This window comes from Myxocyprinus asiaticus, chromosome 20 (assembly GCF_019703515.2).
Source record: "Myxocyprinus asiaticus isolate MX2 ecotype Aquarium Trade chromosome 20, UBuf_Myxa_2, whole genome shotgun sequence".
In the NCBI taxonomy this organism is placed as follows: Eukaryota; Metazoa; Chordata; class Actinopteri; order Cypriniformes; family Catostomidae; genus Myxocyprinus; species Myxocyprinus asiaticus.
The window spans coordinates 24,359,187-24,379,817 of record NC_059363.1 but is presented as its reverse complement, the minus strand read 5'-3'; the positions used below and the strand labels follow the sequence as shown (position 1 = coordinate 24,379,817).

At 37.6% G+C, this 20,631-nt stretch overlaps 1 protein-coding gene across 4 annotated transcripts in view; it reads right to left on the bottom strand.

Annotated features, from left to right (window-relative positions):
* The window catches only part of LOC127411410 (lipid droplet-associated hydrolase-like), a 71,146-nt gene that overhangs the window by 28,556 nt on the left and 21,959 nt on the right, over nt 1-20,631 (bottom strand). For all 4 annotated transcript variants that reach the window (XR_007892278.1, XR_007892277.1, XM_051646948.1 and 1 more), the window contains exon 4: nt 10,476-10,645. Coding sequence is in view for 2 of the 4 variants with exons in the window: in XM_051646948.1 (XP_051502908.1) it covers nt 10,476-10,645 (170 nt within the window). In the remaining 2 variants the exon portion in view is untranslated. The remainder of the gene's footprint in view (nt 1-10,475; nt 10,646-20,631) is intronic.

Below are 20,631 nucleotides of genomic sequence, written 5' to 3'. Positions count from 1 at the left end.
ATCTGACTTCCACGAATCTGAGATGTGAGGGTGCGATGTGATAGTAGAGGAATGTTAATGACCCACAGATCTACTGGAGCTCCAGAAAGCATGATGGATCATATGGCAGACCAGACCATGAAGAGCATGTCTGCCTTCACCTCTTTCAACAAAACCACTTACAGTAACAATCTCAATGGGTACTTCAATTAGGAACATAGCTAGGAGTCGGACACTGCATACTGCCTAAATATTAGAGGAAAATGTACAGGTTTACTTTGTACAGATAACAAACCAGCCGAAGATGGTTTGCTGTTCTTACCTGGTCTCCCAGGCTGGTCTGTTTGCTGGTTTAAGAGGGTTTTTGGGCACTAGCCAGCTGGTCAGGCTGGAAGACCAGGTGACCAAACAGCTAAACCAGTGGAACGCTAGTTCAGCCAGGTTGGGAAACCAGCTAGACCAGCATCAAACCAGCTTTGCCAGGCAGGGAGACAAGCTAAAGACCAGCTTGGCCAGGCTGGGAGACCAGATAGACTAGCTTAAACCAGCTTGGGCAGACTGAGAGACCTGCTAGACCAGCTTAAACCAGCTCAGCCAGTCTGGGAGACCAGTTAGACCAGCTAAAAACCAGCTTGTCCAGGCTAGTAGACCAGCTTGGCCAGGCTGGTTGACCAGCTGAAACCAGCTTGGCTGGGCTGGGAGACCAGCTAGACCAGCTTAAACCAGCTCAGCTAGGAAGGGGGACCAGGTGAAGACCAGCTTGGCTAGGCTCTGAGACTTGCTAGACCAGCTTATACCAGTTCTGCCAGGCTGGGAAACCAGCTTATACCAGCTGAAGACCAGCTTGGCCAGGCTGGGAGACCAGTTGAAGAGCAGCTTGGCTTGGCAGGGAGACCTGCTAGACCAGCTAACCAAAGGCTGGTTTAAGTTTGTTTATTTTATTTTTTTCTCAGCAGGGATGCTTTTTATATAGCTGCTTAGCAAAAAATAAATAAATGGACATGAAATATTATTTTGAGTTAAAATAATTTTATTTTGAGAAGAAAGAGACCACAGAGTGATACAAGACATGAGACAATAGTCAGTTGTTCAGCTATGCAACAATTACACTACAATATTTGATCAAAGAATGCAGCGATAAACCAATTAGAATCAAGAATTCCAGAGAGCCATGTAATAATAACTGATAACAGAAATCTTAATCAAGTGTTTTCTTAATCATATGACTGCATGTTCAATGGGCTGGATAGTCCACAGTCCGTTCTGGGAGCTTTAAAATCTAGAGCTTTTGTGAAGGTTGTCAGGAGTTTGTAGGAGGACCCAGACGCAGGAAGGCAATTGAATGAGCTTTAAGGAAAATAACCAAAAATGCAAACAGAAAACTCTCACAAGGCAGAAAAACAGATATACAAGAGCATGACCAACTTTGAATGAGAACTGAAACAAAACACTCTCACGGGGGAGATAACTGACAAAACAAAATAAATAAATTAACAGACTTTACTAAACAGGGTAACAGACTAGAATAAACCAACTTCTAGAACCATGAACAATGATGAACTGACAACCACATGAGGGAAGGAAGCACAATATAAAGGGAACAACCACATGAGGAACAGATGAGACTAATAAGCCTAACGAGGACTAAAAAAAGGAGGTGTGGTGAGGGAACAAGGAGGCAGAGAAAGAACACACATGGATAATGCACACAAGGCCATGTGCAGAAAATGTAAAAGACAAAACAATAACAAGACATAACATGACAATGCACATGGCCATGAACTAACACACAAAGTATAGAAACAAAACAAAACAAAACAATAAACAAAAGGAGACTGTCAGAATCCTGCCAAAAACTACAACAAACCAGATCCAAAGATGGCAGAATCCTGACAGAGACTGGGGAGCAGAGGCCCTTCTCCTCCTCTTCCGGACAGTCAGAAGCACTGCTGCGGGAATGGCCGCCGCCTCCTGGCGGTCAGCTGCGGGCTCTACCAACCGGATGTCAACTGGAGAGCTGCTGGGCAGACAGAGGCAGAGCCGTTCTTCTTCCTCCTCCTCCTCTGCATACAGGACAGGGGACGGCTGGGGACTTGGCAGTCTAAGGATGGGACGGTGGGATAACCATTGTAGGAGAGTTGCCTTTATTGAGGTGTTATCCACTCCTTCCGATGATGGATGTATCCCACAAATTCCCAGAAGGAGAGGATCCTTAGCCCTTCCATCTCCCATTCACCAAGAGGATCTTTAAGGCATTTGTTGAACAGGTCCTTAAGTTTGGCTTCGGTGTAACCCAACTTGTCCGCCATAAGCAAGAACTCGCAGGCAAAGTCTCTAACATCACCCTCTCCTTCCCGGAGAGAGTGCAGTTTGGCGATCTGAACAGACTGCCAGCTGCAGTTGTCTTGGTGAAAGGAAGAAGGAAAAAGAAAAATGCCCATAATTGCCTCTGCTGGGTCCTTAAATGGTCAGTTCATACTGTCAGGTGTTTGTAGGAGGACCCAGATGCAGAATGGCAATTTAATGAGCTTTAATGAAAATAACAAAAAATGCAAACAGAAAACTCACGAGGGAGAAAAACAGATATACAAGAGCATGAAGCAACTTTGAATAAGAACTGAAACAAAACACTTTCATGAGGGAGATAACTGACATAAAGCAAAATAAACAGAGTAACAGACTTGACTAAACAGGGCAACAGACTAGAATAAACCAACTAACTAGAACCATGAACAATGACGAACTGACAACCACATGAGGGAAGGAAGCACAATATAAAGGGAACAACCACATGAAGAACAGATGAGACTAATAAGCCTAACGAGGAATAAAGAACGCACATGGATAACAAACACAAGGCCATGTGCAGAAAATGTCAAAGACAAAACAATCACAAGACATAACATGACAATGTGCATGGCCATGAACTAAAACACAAAGTATAGAAAAAAAAAAAAAAAAAAAAAAACACAAGGAACAAACAATAAACAAAGGAAACTGTCAGAATCCTGCCAAAAACTACAACAAACCAGATCCAAAGATGGCAGGATCCAGACAAAGGTAATCTGAGCCAGAGCTGTGTGCTTTAATGTTTATGCTCGTGTTTGGCTCATGCTGTGTCTATAATGATGTTTTTTTGAGCGAAGTATGAAATAAAGCCAATACTTTGGGACTGTCAGCCTTACCTGTGCTCTCTTGACAGAGGCCCACCCAGAATGCAGTGGCACACGCTCGCCCACAAATTAACCTCATCCACCCACACACATACAGTAAGTGCTCACACCCAGGAAGAGACATGTTGTTGTGTCAGAGGAACTTCAACAACATGCCATCAATCCACTGAAGAGAATGACAGAACCTTTGGCTATTATTCAGTGAAATGAACCTCCGAAGCTGTCGTTCAGATCAGCCAGTATTTTGTTTAGCAAATATCTCATCGAATCGATGTGTATCTCATTAACATAGTATAACACTGTGATTGCATGCTGTTGGACTGAAAGGATCTAAAGAATTCACCCTGACTAGCCAGTGGTAATCTAGAACAGTTTATCATCAAGCCATGAAATGAGAAAAACAAAATATACAGAAATATATAATATAATATAATATGGAAATACAGTGGTGTGAAAAAGTGTTTGCCCCCTTCCTGATTTCTTATTTTTTGCATGTTTGTCACACTTAAATGTTTCAGATCATCAAACAAGTTTAAATATTAGTCAAAGATAACACAAGTAAACACAAAATGCAATTTTTAAATGAAGGTTGTTATTATTAAGGGAAAACAAAATCCAAACCTACATGGCCCTGTGTGAAAAAGTGATTGCCCCCTAAACCTAATAACTGGTTGGGCCACCCTTAGCAGCAACAACTGCAATCAAGCGTTTGCGATAACTTGCAATGAGTCTTTTACAGCGCTGTGGAGGAATTTTGGCCCACTCATCTTTGCAGAATTGTTGCAATTCAGCCACATTGGAGGGTTTTCGAGCATGAACAGCCTTTTTAAGGTCATGCCACAGCATCTCAATAGGATTCAGGTCAGGACTTTGACTAGGCCACTCCAAAGTCTTCATTTTGTTTTTCTTCAGCCATTCAGAGGTGGACTTGCTGGTGTATTTTGGATCATTGTCCTGCTGCAGAACCCAAGTTCGCTTCAGATTGAGGTCACGAACAGATAGCCGGACATTCTCCTTCAGGATTTTTTGGTAGACAGCAGAATTCATGGTTCCATTTATCACATCAGGTCTTCCAGGTCCTGAAGTAGCAAAACAGCCCCAGACCATCACACTACAACCACCATATTTTACTGTTGGTATGATGTTCATTTTCTGAAATGCGGTGTTACTTTTACGCCAGATGTAATGGGACACACACCTTCCAAAAAGTTCAACTTTTGTCTCGTCAGTCCACAGAGTATTTTCCCAAAAGTCTTGGGGATCATCAAGATGTTTTCTGGCAAAAATGAGCCTTAATGTTCTTTTGCTCAGCAGTGGTTTTCGTCTTGGAACTCTGCCATGCAGGCCAGAGTCATGAACACTGACCTTAACTGAGGCAAGTGAGGCCTGCAGTTCTTTGGATGTTGTTGTGGGGTCTTTTGTGACATCTTGGATGAGTCGTCGCTGCGCTCTTGGGGTAATTTTGGTCGGCCGGCCACTCCTGGGAAGGTTCACCACTGTTCCATGTTTTCGCCATTTGTGGATAATGGCTCTCACTGTGGTTCTCTGGAGTCCCAAAGCTTTAGAAATGGCTTTATAACCTTTTCCAGACTGATAGATCTCAATTAATTTCTTTCTCATTTGTTCCTGAATTTCTTTGGATCTCGGCATGATGTCTAGCTTTTGAAGATCTTTTGGTCTACTTCACTTTGTCAGGCAGGTCCTATTTAAGTGATTTCTTGATTGAGAACAGGTGTGGCAGTAATCAGGCCTGGGTGTGGCTAGAGAAATTGAACTCAGGTGTGATAAACCATAGTTAAGTTATGTTTTAACAGGTGGCAAACACTTTTTCACACAGGGCCATGTAGGTTTGGATTTTGTTTTCCCTTAATAATAACAACCTTCATTTAAAAACTGCATTTTGTGTTTACTTGTGTTATCTTTGACTAATATTTAAACTTGTTTGATGATCTGAAACATTTAAGTGTGACAAACATGCAAAAAAATAAGAAATCAGGAAGGGGGCAAACACTTTTTCACACCACTGTATATTTTTCTGTGTGCAATTCAAGATGGCTAATGGATAAAATGAAAGACATTCATTGAAAAAAAAAAAAAAGAGCTAGTTTTGATCCAGGTCAGAAAAGGTCACCATCCCAAGAAATATTAAATTTGACACCAATAAATGTTAGGTTATGCATATAGACATAGAATGGATGGAGATATATGAGTTGAAATTATTTTGTTATACAAGAAGAAAAAGACCATAGAGTGATAGGGCCAGTGGTGCATGATGACAGTAGGAGGTCGCACCCTCCCTTTGCAATGCGATAACATGCGCCATTTCATCCATTCAGTACAGCTCTACAGAGCCCAGTGGTGTTGTTCCTTGTTTCCCTCTTTTTGGGAAGAGCAGTTAAATGCATTAACTGCTTAACTTAACATTCCCATTCAGTTCCCACAACACATGACTATACTGTACTGACTGAATGGAAACTGAAGAACACACAGTGACAATGAGTGTCCAATGTTGGCAGCTCTCAGTGGAACATAGGGGTTGCAGTCTGAGATTCAGTATATAGCATTTTCCTCATCCAACAATCCCCATTAGCGCTCTTCCTCAGGCTGAGGTGTCGGCTGGAAAAAGGCTTGAAGATTTCCAAGCCCCTGCTGTGGCCTCACATTTCAGCACCACACCAATTGCTCTATCTAGAGTCTTTTCTGTAAATGGCACATATACAGTCCACAGTGTCAATTTGTAACAACCATTGCGGTTCAAAGGCTGCTGCAAGACTTGCGAAATGGGCTCATGACAGCGACAACCTTGAGCTTCTCCGTGTTTAGCGGAGCAAATTCTTTCTCTAAAGACCCCTGCACACTACTGTACATACTGTATGAGATCGAAATACCGCTCTCTGAGGAAGCACAACAGAATACAGGAATCTTAAGACATGATTTTCAAAGTTTCCACAACTTTTAACTTTACACAACATCATAAAAATGTGGCATTTATGACACTGAATAATAGTGAGACACTCCGAATGCATTCGTCTGGGGCACGCACATAGACGGAACGTAAGAACGTATCCTGTGAGAACTGGACACTATGGCAAATTCGATGCAAAACACATTGCTGTCAACTGTATACTTGTTCATTGATATAAGAATAAAGCAAACAATATATTGAGATCTTAAGCCACTTTTTGTATTGTCTAATCAATGCTTTATCCATCTGCCACATTAATGCAATTGATTTCAAACTGAAGTTCATTCTGTATTATATATTTATTATAGGCCCTACATATATTTATAAATATTAGAATTGTTATGCATTGTCATGTCATGTAATTAATTTGATTAAAAATATTATCGATGGCAGCCCTATTAATAATAATATATTAGCTACTAAAAATAATTTTCTCAAACAATTCAGTCATAGTACTGTAAAAGATTAATCAGCCATATCCACAACATAAATGCAATATTACAACTAACATTTGCACAGACAATGAAACAAATAAATAAATAAATAAATAAATAAATAAAAACAACACAAAAAACAGGTGAACTTAGTTACATGCCAGCCATGCATAACTTTTGAATATGCTTTTTCCATATAAAAGTGCTACATGAAATCGTTGAAACACTAAATAGTCTCTAAAGCATGGAGAATTCACAATACAGTAACTTCCAAAAAGTAGCTGATACTTTAGTATACTCATTATTTACTTTGTTGTCTATGTTGTATTTTGTTATTATATATTATATGCTTGAGAAATGCTGAAATTAATAAATGTTTATACATTATTCTAAATGTTTGAATGATTGGTTATGGTTTGGTATGTTACAGTTTGACACGTTTTTGTCATTTTGCACAGTCAATTAAAATGTTATTTTTGTTGGCTTAAATTACATACCAATTTAGAGTTCTTTCAGAGTAAAATTAACTAAAACTAAAATATCATGACAAAATTTTAACTAAATTTAAAGGACATTTCATCAAAAGACTAAAACTATGATTAAAACAAAACACTGTGTACAAATTAACACTGTCTCCTGGTCTAAGGCTACTTTCCGTGAGCATTCTCCTCTGAAAATGCCCTGGAGAAACCCATACTATCATTTCCACTGACTTTACTGGTCCCTTCTACTCCAAAATAAATATCTGAAGCCCAAAGTAACATTATCACACATCATATGTTACCAGGCATAATTGCCAGGTTGGCTTTCTGGTAGCCTGCAATCTGCTGTGAGAAAAGAAACCTTTTTCTCCTTTCGTGCATGTTTTGCTCTCTGAGACATGACATATCTGACTACATCATAGAGTTAACTAGCACTTCTTTGAAAAGCCCAGATTCAGACAAAGTCTAAAAGAGACAAAAAGTCTACATGGTTGGCAGTACTTTCATAGTTTATAAAAAAGTGAATTTCAAAACAATGTCTTACAGGGATAGTTCACCCAAAACTGAAAATTCCGTCATCATGGTGTTTCAAACACGTATTTCTTTCTTTTTCAAAGGAAAACAGAAGGAAATGTTTGGAAAAATGACAGCCTCAGTCACCATTAGCTTTTATTGTATAAAAGAAAGATGCAATGAAAGTGAATGGTCACTGAGACTGAGTTTTAACATTCTCCTTTTGTGTTTCATGGAAGAATTAAAGTCAAAAAGGCTTGGAACAACATGAGGGTGAGTAAATGGTACTGAATGAATTTTCATTTTAGGTGAACTAACCCTTGAAGTAAAGTATGTGTCAAAGTCTGCTGTTCTGGGTGTGATTGGGAAGTTGTCACCATAAAGAAGACCTACTTTTTGATTTTTCCACAAGGGTAGACGAGGATCGTCTCCAAAAGTATCAGAACAAATGTTTATCACAATAATTATGATGTAGATGTTTAGCACTGCAAAATAGCAGTGCACAACCGCACTGGCCCCATTAATGGAGCTAAAACCCATTTCCCTTTGCCAGGAGGAGAACACACCCTTCTAGTGAAGGCAATTACAAAAAAATACGAGAGTGGGTGAAAAAGAGGGGGAAAAAGATCTCTGGGTAGAAAAATGCTTGAAAATAAAAATGATGAAGAGAACATCTTAGAAGCAGGAAAACCCCAAAGGGAGAAAGAAAAGCAAGGTTATTTTCCATGTCATTTAATTGCCTGACCTTTTACACAGGAAATGAAGGCAACAGAACTATCCTGCTCATTGGCATTGTTTCACTACTTTCAGAGATTACATATTTATGCAATGATCATGTTTTGGTGAAATGTTCTGCAATGCCAAACTTGCACATCGCTGAGGTGGTCTATGCAAGTGCTGAAGACAGCGGTAGCCGTTATTCATGCTGTTTTATGCAGAAACCCAGACAGAATCAGCAGATAGGAGCCTCTAGACAGTGAAAGTTAAAGATGTCCTTAGTGAATAGTCATTGGGAAGCTTAAAGGGATAGTTCACCCAAAAATGAAAATCCTCTCATCATTTACTCACTCTCATGCCATCCCAGATGTGCATGACTTTCTTTCTTCAGCAGAACACAAACAAAGATTTTTAGAAGAATATCTTAGCTCTGTAGGTCCTTACAATGCAAGTGGATGGTGATCAGCACTTTAAAGCTCAAAAAGCACAGACAATCGTAGTAAAACTAATCCATAAGTCTCTAGTGGTTAAATTAATGTCTTTTAAAGTGATACATTTGCTTTGGGAAAGAAACAGATCAATATTTAAGCCCTTTACACTATAATTGTGTACTTCCGGTCGCTCTCTAATGAACGTTCATGAGAGGACCAAGTACACGCAGTCTCTCACGTGACGCAAGTGCGCTGGCATGTTCAAATGAAAGCAAAACCAATAATGCATGTGAACAGCATTCTGTTGTAAATAAACAGAGATGCACTTCCGGTTGTAGTGTCAGTTCTTGTGTGTTTTTAATTTAATTACTGCATTCATATGGATTACTTTTACTATGATTGTCTGTGCTTTTTGGAGCTTTAAAGTGCTGATCACCATCCACTTGCATTGTATGGACCTGAGCTGAGATATTCTTCTAAAAACATTTGTGTTCTGCTGAAGAAAGAAAGTCATACACATTAGGAATAGCATGAGGGTGAGTAAATGATGAGATAATTTACGTTTCTGGGTGAACTATCCCTTTAACTCACAGTCAGTTGCTTTAAAGATACGTGTTCAAGCTCGAAATGTTTACTTTCATTGGAGCCAAAAAGTATTTGGACACTTAAAAGAATAATTCACCCAAAAAATAAAAATGATCTCATCATTCACTCTCCCTTATGCCATCCCAGGTGTGTATGACTTTCTTTCATCTGCTGAACTCAAATTAAGATTTTTAGAAGAATTTCTCAGCTCTTTTGGTCCACACAATGCAAGTGAATGGGTGCCACAATTCTGAAGCTCCAAAAATCACACAAGTCAACATAAAAGTAATCCATAAGACTCCAGTGGTTAAATCAATATCTTCAGAAGCGATATGATAGGTGTGGGTCAGAAACAGATCACTTTCACATTCTTCTACTTGTGTTTTTGGTGATTTACTTTCTTCATGCATACCGCCCCCTACTGGGCAGGGAGAAGAATTTCAAGCAAAAAAGGACTTAAATATTGATCTGTTTCTCAGCCACACCTATCATATCACTTCTGAAAATATGGATTCAAACACTGGAGTCGAATGGATTACTTTTATGATGCCTTTATGTGCTTTTTGGAGCATTAACATTTTGGCACCCTTTCACTTGCATTGTATCCTACAGAGCTGAGATATTCTTCTAAAAATCATAATTTGTGTTCTGCAGAAGAAAGAAAGACATACACATCTGGGATGGCATGAGGGTGAGTAAATGATGAGAACATTTTCATTTTTGGGTAAACTATCCCTTTAAGCCTCACTTAAAAATGTACGTTTTCAAAATTGTATAACAAAATATCAAACCATGTGACAAGCACACTTTCAAGCAAAAAATTTCCCAAAAAGACGTTTTATGGGTTTTAAATGATAAAACATTAGATATACAGTTCAACATGAAGATAAAACATATTTGGACACTTTCTGGTTGTTTAACGTCAGTGGAACATGCCCATAGTTAATTTAATAAACTACACTTGAGGAGAATTGACTTTATACATCCACTAAAATCACCTTGATATTTGTAAAATGGCTCAGAAAAAGTTATTTCTGAGAAAATGTGACTTAAGTGTCCAGACACATTTTGTAGCAGCACTTTAGCAGCAGATGAAATCATCATAACAAATATGACGACATAATCCTCACCAAAAAGGCAGTAGAATTATCACTCATAATTAACCAATAAAAAAAAAAAAGTAACTTTGCTAATACCTTGAGCTCCGGGTCTCTCTTCATCATTTTCAGGATGATGTAGCAGCCAATGGAGTGGCCAATCAGCAGCAGGTTGGTGTCTCGAGGCACATGCTTTCGAAGAAAGGCCAGCTTGTGTTCAATCTGTCCATCTAGCCCAAAAACATCCTCCTTCTCAGTCACAGACGCATCTTAAAAGGCAAAAAGAGAAAAGAGATTAAATCTCTTACCCCAAACACATATGATGGCCAGGATTGATGCCAGCACTTTCATAATCTTTCATAATGCAACTAACATGATCTTAAACTAATAACAAATAGAGCAAATAACATACAGTAATGTCATTCATTGTGGACCTCTGATTACAGTCAATGTGAAAAGTTGGCTAGACAGAGATCTCTAGAGAATCCAGAAGGCACTTTCAATTGGTAAGCATTCCATGTGAGAAGTGCTCTTTCAACATCTTGATCTTGTTCTTCATTATTTCTTTGGAAATGAGTAAAATTACACTCTTGAACAATTCCAGTAACTGGAGACCCTGATAATACTTGGCAGGCTTTGCTATTAACCTCTTCTTAGCGCTGAATTCAGTAGAGTGAACCTGGGAAATGGTAAGAATTAGAGAGAGACAATGGAGGGGTGGAGAAAAAAAAGAAAGAGTGACAGAGGGAAATAAAAGAAGCTGGACTGGGGCAGTGTGAGGCATTTATCATGGTTATAAGTTATGAGAGCAGAACTGTTAATGATGAGACAGAGGGAGAGACGAGTACCAGATGGGAGAGTGAAATAACTCTTATTAGCTTCGAGACATAAAAAGACGAAGTGCTCCTTCATGAGACCTTTCACAGGTTTCTGAAGCACACTGCATTGTCTCCTTTTGCAAAAATAATGGAGATATCCCAACTGACATGGTTGCACATGGCTAATTACTTAGCCCGGTTTTATCACATTCAGTGTTGAAATAAAACTCACTGCGAGTGTTAAACAAATCTTAAGGGTCTCTTATATTATGTAGGATTGGATAATTTTTTAAAGACTAATGAGCATATTCTTATAATGAATTAGTTACAGTTCTGTATTCTATGACAGCATTTAAACACCCCACAAAGAAAATAAGAAGCCTAGGTTTTAAGCTTTGGTTCTGTGAAATTTAGTGTCTTTTTTCAGTAGGGTCCACAAAAAAAAAAAAAAAAAATGGATCAAACATAGTTGATGTTCAATGTAAAGGAGGCTATGAATTTTTAAATAGAGGCTATGAATAACCTGTAATATGCTTCCCTGCCTCATTCCAAACTCTGATGTTATCTTTCTTCTGTGGTACACAAAAGTTATTTTCTGATTAAATCATGGTTCGGTTTAGCATTTGGATAAGGGCTTTATGGTTAGGTTTAGGTAAAGAGTTAAACTTCATAATCATAAAATGATGTTTGTGCATGTGGTTCAACCTGAATCAATTGCAGAAATTTAATATTTAGGGTTAGGGGTTAGGGAAAAATACCTAACCAGAATTTTTGAGAAATATCAATACACTGTCTTGTAAGCACTGCAACTACAGGTGAAGTATTATGACTTAACTCACTCCAACACTAAAGTGAATGTTTTTTAAAGAGATCTGCCACCTTCAAGGGCCTTCACATCTATATGGATGATAAAAATGAAGATCAAAACAGAGGATGGTGAACAGGATGGATGGAGGAACAGGAGCGAGACCAGTCAGACCAAAAGGAGTGAATATGACCTTAAGGTACAGACACATGCAGTAGAGATAAAAAAAAAAGGCGGCGAAGAGAGAAGGAACCAATAAAAACAGTTAAAAAAAAGTTCAAAACATTAAATAATTTTCAATGCATAAAAATACCAGTGGACGTAAAAGAATGATAAGATAAGAATGAGTACAAAAAATAGGGCTGCTCAAGACCTGAGACATTGAGAGTACAAAATACAACATTAAAAACACAGTGTGCCATGTGGAATACTGAACTTTCCTAAGATTTGATAGAAAATTGCTATGGTATCTATGAAGCCAAATTTATTGCAAAGCATCAGGACATATCAGGGACTAGCACTTGACATAAAAGAGTGAACATCTGACTTGATTTTAGATTCTGAAGCAATCAACAGTATGAACATGTTAACAACATGACAAAAGGTCACCAAAACCAAATCTTAATGAGATTAATGTCACGTCTAGATGTGTTTTTGTTCATGTTTTGTGTTAATGTCTTTTATTTTGAAAAGTGTTTCCATGTCATGTTATTTCCTGTGTCCCTGCCATGTCATGTGATTGTCAATGATGTCATTGGTTCATGGTCATTGTCTTTTTTATCTTGTTTATTAGTTCAGTCTTGTGATTGTTTGTCTTGTTTACTTGTTACCCATGTCTGTGTATTTAAGCCCTCATGTTTACCATTGTCTCTTATCAGGTATTGTTAATGTAACATTGTTGGGTTTTTCATGTCATGTCAAGTCAAGTTAAGTCAAGTTCATGTTTATGTTTTGTTCACGTTTGGATTTACGGTTTTTGGATTTCACATTTGTAATAAACTGCACATGGGTTCTTCACATCATCTCGTCTTCGTCTGCCTGTCATTGCCAGCCCATTGTTACAGATGTTTAATATTAGAGTATTTCCTCTATTTTGACATTTTGGTCCATTTTAGAAACGATTTGGATGATTGCTATGATCTCAAATGCAATATATTTGCAATGCTTCATTATTTTGTTACAACCCATTTTCTTGGAAAGACCTAAAAATTCAGATCCCCACAATTTAAATTTCAGTGAATCTGTTTATATTATTTTTTTATTTATTTGACGGGGACAATACAGAATAGCATTGCTACACTAGTTTTAAGCAGCAGATGCTCTGTACACAGGCGTCTAGCCAATATCTAATTTGCAGCACCTGTCCCTGGTAAGGCATTTAGTTAAAAACAAGCAAGAAACAACAAAAAGAAAAAAAGCAAAGACAACAAAGCAAGAAAGGATATAAAGAATATGTAATAGACAATCTAAACAACCATTAATGTTCACAAACCTGGTTTTGTTTAAGCCAGATTTTTTTAAAGTTCTATTGAACACTTTCAACTCTGTTTGTCTTTTGATTTCTATTGGTAAATTATTCCATAACTGTATACCTTTGACTGGGAATGATGACTGTCCAAATGTTGTTTGCCAGTTGTTCATGGCAAGATCCTATTTCAAATCTCAGTTGATCCTCTGATTACTAATGATACTCCTTTAAACGACACATATAATGCATGTCCGCCCATTGGCAAATATGATTGCCAAATCCTTCTCTCTTATGTCTTGGATATGCTCTCTTTGATTCTGATTGGTCAATTATAGCATTCTGTGGTCAAATATTTTTGTTTAATGACTGCTAAACTGTATAATTGGCAGTTGTCCTAGGCAACTGATCTCCTACATAGCTGTGCTAGTTTCATGTCCCTGGTATCTCTCCATTGACTATATTTTCTCACATAATAAAATCTATTCAACAGAAATCGATATTTCATGTCCATTTATTTATTTATTTGCTGAGAAGCCATGTAATAAGTGGGATAATGTACAGTAAGTCTGTCATTATTCCAAATGAAAAAACCTTTAGGGTGACATCACCATGTCTGGGTTTATTATGCGATAATGACTAACTGCCTGTACATTACCCCTTACTTAATTGCTAGGTATCTGTAAAGAAACATTGTTCTCATAGCTACTATGTGAAATCTATATTAAGGATATACGGTACATTACAGAAGATTTTCGATCCATATACAGCAAAATATTTTTTTTTTGCAAAAAACTGTGATGTACTGTGCTATAACAAAAAGATCTTATTTTGTTTCAGGATACTAAGTAGTCAATAGGGCTTAAAGGGGAACAACTCTGGTGCACACAAATCATTTCAGAAAAACTATTCAACCAATAATATTTGCTTAAAAGGCAAATGTACTGACAGGCACTCAATCCAGGGCTATTTTCATTCATGAATATGAGCGAAAGATCAAACACTAAGCTATGAAGTCACTGACCTGTGCATGCACACACATTTAGCTCTCCCTAACCACTTCTTACCCCTCATTTCCCATTTTCCAAATCTGATCTCAATTTTTTTTTCAAAGGTTCCCACTCAAGTTTGCCTACAAAGGGGCCTTACATGTTTATCTACCAGCACAGAGGGGCACTGTGAGCTCAGAGCCCAAACACCAATAAGACTGTCAAGTTCACACACTGAGTGGCCTCACAGGATTACCTCATGAACATTTAAGTCTATCCTACACATTAAACACACATCCACCTACTTTTGAGGAGGTCCGCTATTTACACAAGAAACCTACAGTACATCCTGATGTTGAAAATGTGATATAACAGTCTTCAGGTATCATGTTAAGTAGAGAAAGTCTCCCCCACAAACAATTACAAAATTAATTGTCATGCATTTACTTATCTGTTTCTTAAAAAAATAATTACTAAAACTATTGCTATGAAAACTTTCACAAACATAGTTTTGCAGCCTGTATTTGTACCTGCGTAAGAGGATGCTATTTTAAAAGCAAGATTGATATAAATGGATATAAATCAGTGCAAATTCAGTATCAATCAGTACACAATTTGAAGTGAACATGAAACAGCATCCGTAAACCAATTTACTTCTCTATTATGACATATTATAATAAATGACTATGGTAACTGTTAAAAAAAAAAGAAAGAAAAAAAGTTTACTTTACTCAACTGACTGAGTAAACTTACTCCCTCAATTGAACTGAGTAATGGTGTCTTCAAAACCTGTGTAATTAAGTTCACTTAACTTGGTGTTCACATAGAATGAACTTAACTATTTACTATAAGTTAAGGTAACTAGATGCAAGCAGATTAAACCCAGATTGACCATTTAAATATTGTTGTTTCTACTTATACAGGTGCTGGTCATATAATTACAATATCATCAAAAAGTTGATTTATTTCACTAATTCCATTCAAAAAGTGAAACTTGTATATTATATTCATTCATTACACACAGACTGATATATTTCAAATGTTTATTTCTTTTAATTTTGATGATTATAACTGACAACTAAGGAAAATCCCAAATTCAGTATCTCAGAAAATTAGAATATTGTGAAAAGATTCAATATTGAAGACACCTGGTGCCACACTCTAATCAGCTAATTAACTCAAAACACCTGCAAAGGCCTTTAAATGGTCTCTCAGTCTAGTTCTGTACGCTACACAATCATGGGGAAGACTACTGACTTGACAGTTGTCCAAAAGACGGCCATTGACACGTTGCACAAGGAGGGCAAGACACAAAAGGTCATTGCAAAAGAGGCTGGCTGTTCACAGAGCTCTGTGTCCAAGCACATTAATAGAGAGGCGAAGGGAAGGAAAAGATGTGGTAGAAAAAAGTGTACAAGCAATAGGGATAACCGCACCCTGGAGAGGATTGTGAAACAAAACCCATTCAAAAATGTGGGGGAGAACCACTACTCACAGACGTATGCAAGACATGGGTTTCAGCTGTCGCATTCCTTGTGTCAAGCCACTCTTGAACAACAGACAGCGTCTGAAGCGTCTCGCCTGGGCTAAAGACAAAAAGGACTGGACTGCTGCTGAGTGGTCCAAAGTTATGTTCTCTGATGAAAGTAAATTTTGCATTTCCTTTGGAAATCAGGGTCCCAGAGTCTGGAGGAAGAGAGGAGAGGCACACAATCCACGTTGCTTGAGGTCCAGTGTAAAGTTTCCACAGTCAGTGATGGTTTGGGGTGCCATGTCATCTGCTGGTGTTGGTCCACTGTGTTTTCTGAGGTCCAAGGTCAACGCAGCCGTATACCAGGAAGTTTTAGAGCGCTTCATGCTTCCTGCTGCTGACCAACTTTACGGAGATGCAGATTTCATTTTCCAACAGGACTTGGCACCTGCACACAGTGCCAAAGCAACCAGTATCTGGTTTAAGGACCATGGTATCCCTGTTCTTAATTGGCCAGCAAACTCGCCTGACCTTAACCCCATAGAAAATCTATGGGGTATTGTGAAGAGGAAGATGCAATATGCCAGACCCAACAATGCAGAAGAGCTGAAGGCCACTATCAGAGCAACCTGGGCTCTCATAACACCTGAGCAGTGCCACAGACTGATCGACTCCATGCCACGCCGCATTGCTGCAGTAATTCAGGCAAAAGGAGCCCCAACTAAGTATTGAGTGCTGTACATGATCATACTTTTCATGTTCATACTTTTCAGTTGGCCAAGATTTCTAAAAATCCTTTCTTTGTATTGGTCTTAAGTAATATTCTAATTTTCTGAGATACTGAATTTGGGATTTTCCTTAGTTGTCAGTTATAATCATCAAAATTAAAAGAAATAAACATTTGAAATATATCAGTCTGTGTGTAATGAATGAATATAATATACAAGTTTCACTTTTTGAATGGAATTAGTGAAATAAATCAACTTTTTGATGATATTCTAATTATATGACCAGCACCTGTATTAGTTTAACTGAATACATTTAAACTTAATTCTCCACTGAAATACAGATAAACCTGTACTTCAGTTGCACTTGTACTAGGAGAACTGAGATAGAATTTACAGGGTCCAACTTGACCAAAGGGGACACAGATCACCCTAAGAGTATCATCACATAAAACAACTATTTGCAACAAAACAACATAAATAATACTAAAAAAGCTCTATAAATTCTCAATAACTATTAAATGTCCCCATACGTTCCCTTTGACCAATGAAACATTATTAAATCATTCAAGACATGGGATTATGGGTATTCCCCATATCCTTAATTTTGTACTCAACTGTTTGGCGTTATCAACACTTAAAATCTTAAGGCTATAGATTTTTAAGATAAGTTCAATGAACATATATATTTCTGTTATGAGCCCAAAACTTGAAATTTCAAGTAATATTTAAGTAAGACAACTTGATTTTTCTAGTAATGACAACATTAGTGTTTACAGTGTTGAGAAGAAAACAATGCTTAAATATCTGGCTATTGGCAAATCAGCCTGTGCGGCCTACATTAGCAAAAAAGGAAAGTTGTTTCAGAGGTGGAGAAAGAAATTGCAGTACAATATGATAAAAGATTACAAAGCCAAAAATGTTTCTCTATGGAATATCATGCACTGATGAATCGTGCATAATAAAAACTGGAATGATTATTAGGAAGTAATTAGGGTCAATTTTGATTTTGTGTTGACTTTTAAGACCACAGTCTTAGCCCATAAGACAAGGGGTTTTCGATTAATCCAAAATAAAATCCTTCAATATCTGGAACAGTAACAAAATGAAAGCAGCTTTGATGAATGGTCAAAAAAAGCAGCATATGGCAAACACAAACAAAATAACAATCTTTTGGCCATGCAGAGCTCAGAGATGTATAGAGAGCAAGCTGTTAAGTAATTATATCTCCTAAATGTGTGGTGCATTTTTCTTTCAGGGATAAGGTTACTGAATATTAATCTCAAAAAGAACCAGTGGTGTTATTGATTAAAAATGGGTGGATACCGAAGGGGTTTCCCTTTGCTCATGTAAGAACGCTTAAAGGATCTCATAAAATCAAGGCTTTTTTTGTTTTTCGAACAGAGAAAAATGCTGTTTGAATCTAAAGCATGTATTATAAACGAAAGCAGGATCTACATCAGCAAATGAGATAATGGAAAGATAGGACCAGTAGTTTCTAAGACCAAAAGTAGCCAAAACCCATTTAATTTAAAAGACCATCTTTTAAACTGGAAACTGGAAAACAGATGTTGTTAGATTGCACAGATCACCGGGCATCCAACCAGCAATTATTACTAAGAGGACAAGTTATTACTACTAACTGCATTTGGAAGTATTAGCCAACTTTTGTTTAAAATGCAATGTTTTAAAATGGTTGATATGCTTCTGCCTTCTTCCAACCAAAACTCACGCATAGAATCAGCAAGACAAACACTAAAATCAACCTGACTACAACTGGCAAAAGGGAAACATCAACCAAACCACTAAGAACAATCCATTACCCCCATACTACTCCCTATGCAATCTTAAAAATTTAATTTTTTATGCCTGCTTTAATAGTCTGGGCATAAATATTGGGCAATTTAGTCATACCAGAGAAGAAAAAGAAGGGTTTGTGTAGGTGTGGAGGACGGCTTGACCCAGGCCAGGGTTATTGACATTGGCAGAGTCCAAAATGTTCCCTGTATTAACAGATATTTTTTCTATAATCAAAGGCATCAATCACAAATTGCCAACCACAGAAACAGTACCTCCACAGAGAGATTTGGCATGTTCACCCCACTACCTTTTCCCCCTGCTTTTGTTTATGTTTCAGAGACACAGGTATGTAATATCGCTTCTTCATGTTGTTAAATAAGAACAGCCCTATAATGCCAAAGTGACTGAAATGTTTGAGGGTGGGAGTTTAAGATCTTATCAATGACTCTTAAGTCTCTCTATGGCAGTGCTGGACTGGATATTTCCCTTTCGAAACGATGTTTCTGTGGGTTCCGAATAACCATGCCTGCTGCTGACCCTTGGCTGACCAAGTGCTCTTTGAACAGTAGTAAATCAATGGGCAGCATTCAGTGTGCCCTCGCAAGAAAGCCACAAGTGATTTATGGAGAAGGAAGTTGAATTTGAAAGCCTGGAGTTGTTCGAAGGGTCATATAAAAAGAATGTGTAAACCACATCTGACACAGGTGGAAGACCACCAATTGTAGAATCGGTTATTCTTTTTCTTTTTTTTTTTGTGCAAATTTAACCCAACAAACAATTAATCAAACATTTTTAAACACTGGTTTAAATTAAAAAAAAAAAAATAATAATTAAACCACAATTTTGATTTTCACTTACATTCAAACTACATGATTAAATTGGTACCACATAGTTTACATGGCACACAAGATAATTTAATATGTCCAAAGTCTACTTTGGGAGCATTTATTTTCACTATTTATGGTTGCATCCTGTATTTCAGGCTTGTCTAAATCTGGAAAATAAGCTACAAAGCTAAAGAATTTTGGTTCATGCTCAGAAAGTTCATTTAATCTACATGAAACATTCTATCAGAGGTGTTATAATGATTATATACTGTACCTTCTCAACTCTGCTCATGAATATTAATTAAGTGATTTAATGTTCACCCAATAGTCCTTGCTGAAAGGCAGGTAAGTGGGCACTAGATAAAGTAGATTACTTCTTACTGCTTGTGTATTCATTCAGTCGGCTGATGCAACCAATTGAGAAGTTGTTGTTTCATGTGTCCGTCTATATATGTATTTTAATTTTAAATTTTTTGGCAAGGTGATCAAGACACTTAAAACATATTCTCTGCCTCCCACTTTTTGGAATCATGATATCTAAAAAGATATGGCTGCTAAACCACCTGCTAATGCCATGAAATCTACATTAGAATAGATTTGAACAACCAGCATTTGAACAAACAGTCACTTGCTAAGTTGAAACTTTTTAACATTTTATTGAACTTAATGCAGCTTTGCACCTGCCTCAAAGCCCCTCTAAAACTTTAAAGTCCTGAGTGTACCCAAGCAATTTTTGAAACTTATCCATTTGTATTCATACTACTCTATGCATATGCAAATCATTTGATTTATAAATCACTACAAGTGGACATTCGTAAAAACATGCTCTGCACAAGATCTAAATGATAAAGTGCAAAAACACTCTTTGCAGTCTTTAGTTGTATATAACTTGATATACTACATCCTCAGCAATGGGCAGTAATACAAGCAGCTATTTTTTTTGACAGGGGCATCTGTGAACCAAATGGTAGAACATGATGAGAGATGGATCACTGAGATGAACAAGACAATGTGCCGGGAAAGAAAAGCCTTGCATATTTGATACCATCCCGCTTAAGACGCCCATTGATGGTAATCAAGAATGTCACTCAAATAGCGAGTTTGGGGAATAGAAATCTAACTTTTAATTGCGTCCTCTCTTTTATCTGTGCTGCCTTGGCAAAAGCCTGCCGCTTGTTGTCATCTTTTGGCACATTCGATTTTGCAGCTAAATTTTGACTTTTAATCATCGTGCTCATGATTGCGTGACATGATATGAACAGCAATCAATGCCATCGTCTGTTGTGTGAGCCAGAGCTGCCTGTCACTGAATACTCTATGACTGATTAGGTAAAAGCATTCCATGTGTTCACAAT